The 1,558-nt window shown below is 37.5% G+C and overlaps 1 protein-coding gene across 1 annotated transcript; it reads left to right on the top strand.

The window, feature by feature from the left end:
• Positions 1-703: 703 nt before the first annotated feature.
• LOC127137017 (uncharacterized) lies at positions 704-1,243 on the top strand. Its single transcript, XM_051063514.1, has one exon. The coding sequence runs from the start codon at positions 704-706 to the stop codon at positions 1,241-1,243; it is 540 nt and encodes a 179-aa protein (XP_050919471.1).
• Positions 1,244-1,558: the final 315 nt, after the last annotated feature.

The following is a 1,558-nucleotide window of genomic DNA, read 5'->3' as shown; positions in this document are numbered from 1 at the left end:
TAAACAATTAATATAGAATTAAAAAAAAACTAAATTCTTCAACACCTCGTCACTTCAAGTGACGAGCCTACAAAGTAAAAAAAATTCAGCATCCCCTCGTCACTTCAAGTGACGAGCCCCAACTGAAAAAGGGGGTAGAATGGGATTTTTTTCCAGAATGGGGTATATTGGGAAAAAAAATTCAATAGTGGGGCAAGGCAGGAAAAAACTCTAGTTATAGCTTTAACAATTTGAAATTATTGTATAGTTATTATGTATTTAAATTAGCCATTATGTGTGTTGATTTGTTGCCTTAGTTTTAGCTGATTTGTTATGCAATAAATTAATTTCCATAACTTGTATCTCCTATTTATTCTATTCATCATTCACGTAAATGATATAACAAAAATATACACATTCTGTATATTCTATATAATATCAGAATAGCCATTACTTCAAGGCCTTTTTTTTATTTAGATCTTTATCATGGCAGCACCAAACAACAACACTAACATTAAAGAACTTATGGAATTCAACACAAATTCTCACCTTCCAATTAAGTTAACTCAAACCAGTTATCTTGCCTGGTACAAACAGTGCAGTGCCCTACTCATTGCTCGTGACCTTGAAGATTTTGTTACAGGCACAAAGAAGTGTCCTCTTACTACTATTGTTACTGGTGAAACTACATCTTGGCTCTTGTGATTCTGAAGCACGATCTATCATGGCGGCTTCATATACGTCCTATGACGCCTGGACTGCTCTTGCTCATGCCTTCTCAAACCGATCGCAGTCTAGAATTATGTCACTCCGAGAACGTCTTGGTTCAATCCGCAATATGAATGATGAATTGGCCCTCAATGGTCATCCTATCGACAATCTTGAAATGGTTATACATGCCTTGAATGGTCTCAGACCGACCTTCAGGGACTTTACTACTGTTATTCGTATTCGCACTCGTGACTCATCAATCGCCTTCAATGAAATCTATGACAAATTGGTGGATTTTGAGATGTTTTTGCAGCGAGAAGAACAAATCTCGACACCAGCTCCCATCACTGCCAACCTTACACAATGTCATTACAACGACTACAATCGAGGATGCCACCACACCGGTCGCAACAATCATCACCATAACCATGATTCACAAAGTCGTAATAACTATAATGATCATGATCAAACTTTTCCCAACACTAGGAATCCAACATCCAACAATATTGTCATATGTCAATATTGTGAAAAAATTTGCCACACAGCAAAATAGTGCTACAAGATTCATGGATACCCAAACAAGCCTCGCCATCCTACTGCTCATGTTGCACAAACAGTGGCCTCTCACTCATCTCCACCTTCATGGCTCTTTGACTCTGGCGCATCCCATCACATTACCAATGACATGAGAAATTTATCCATCAACGAAGACTATCATGGAACTCACTCCAAGTTGCAAGTGGTAATCAACTTTCCATCACTCATATTGGTTCCACAAATATTTTCCCAAATAACTCTTCCTTAAAGTTGTCAGATATTCTCTATGTTCCAAATGTTACTCAAAATTTGATATATGTCTCTCAACTGT

Source organism: Lathyrus oleraceus, chromosome 4 (assembly GCF_024323335.1).
Source record: "Lathyrus oleraceus cultivar Zhongwan6 chromosome 4, CAAS_Psat_ZW6_1.0, whole genome shotgun sequence".
NCBI classification, from domain to species: domain Eukaryota; kingdom Viridiplantae; phylum Streptophyta; class Magnoliopsida; order Fabales; family Fabaceae; genus Lathyrus; species Lathyrus oleraceus.
This window is presented reverse-complemented; position numbering and strand designations above follow the sequence as displayed.

Coding starts and splice junctions, on each gene's coding strand:
- LOC127137017 (XM_051063514.1), top strand. CDS start 704: ATGGCGGCTTCATATACGTCCTATGACGCCTGGACTGCTCTTGCTCAT.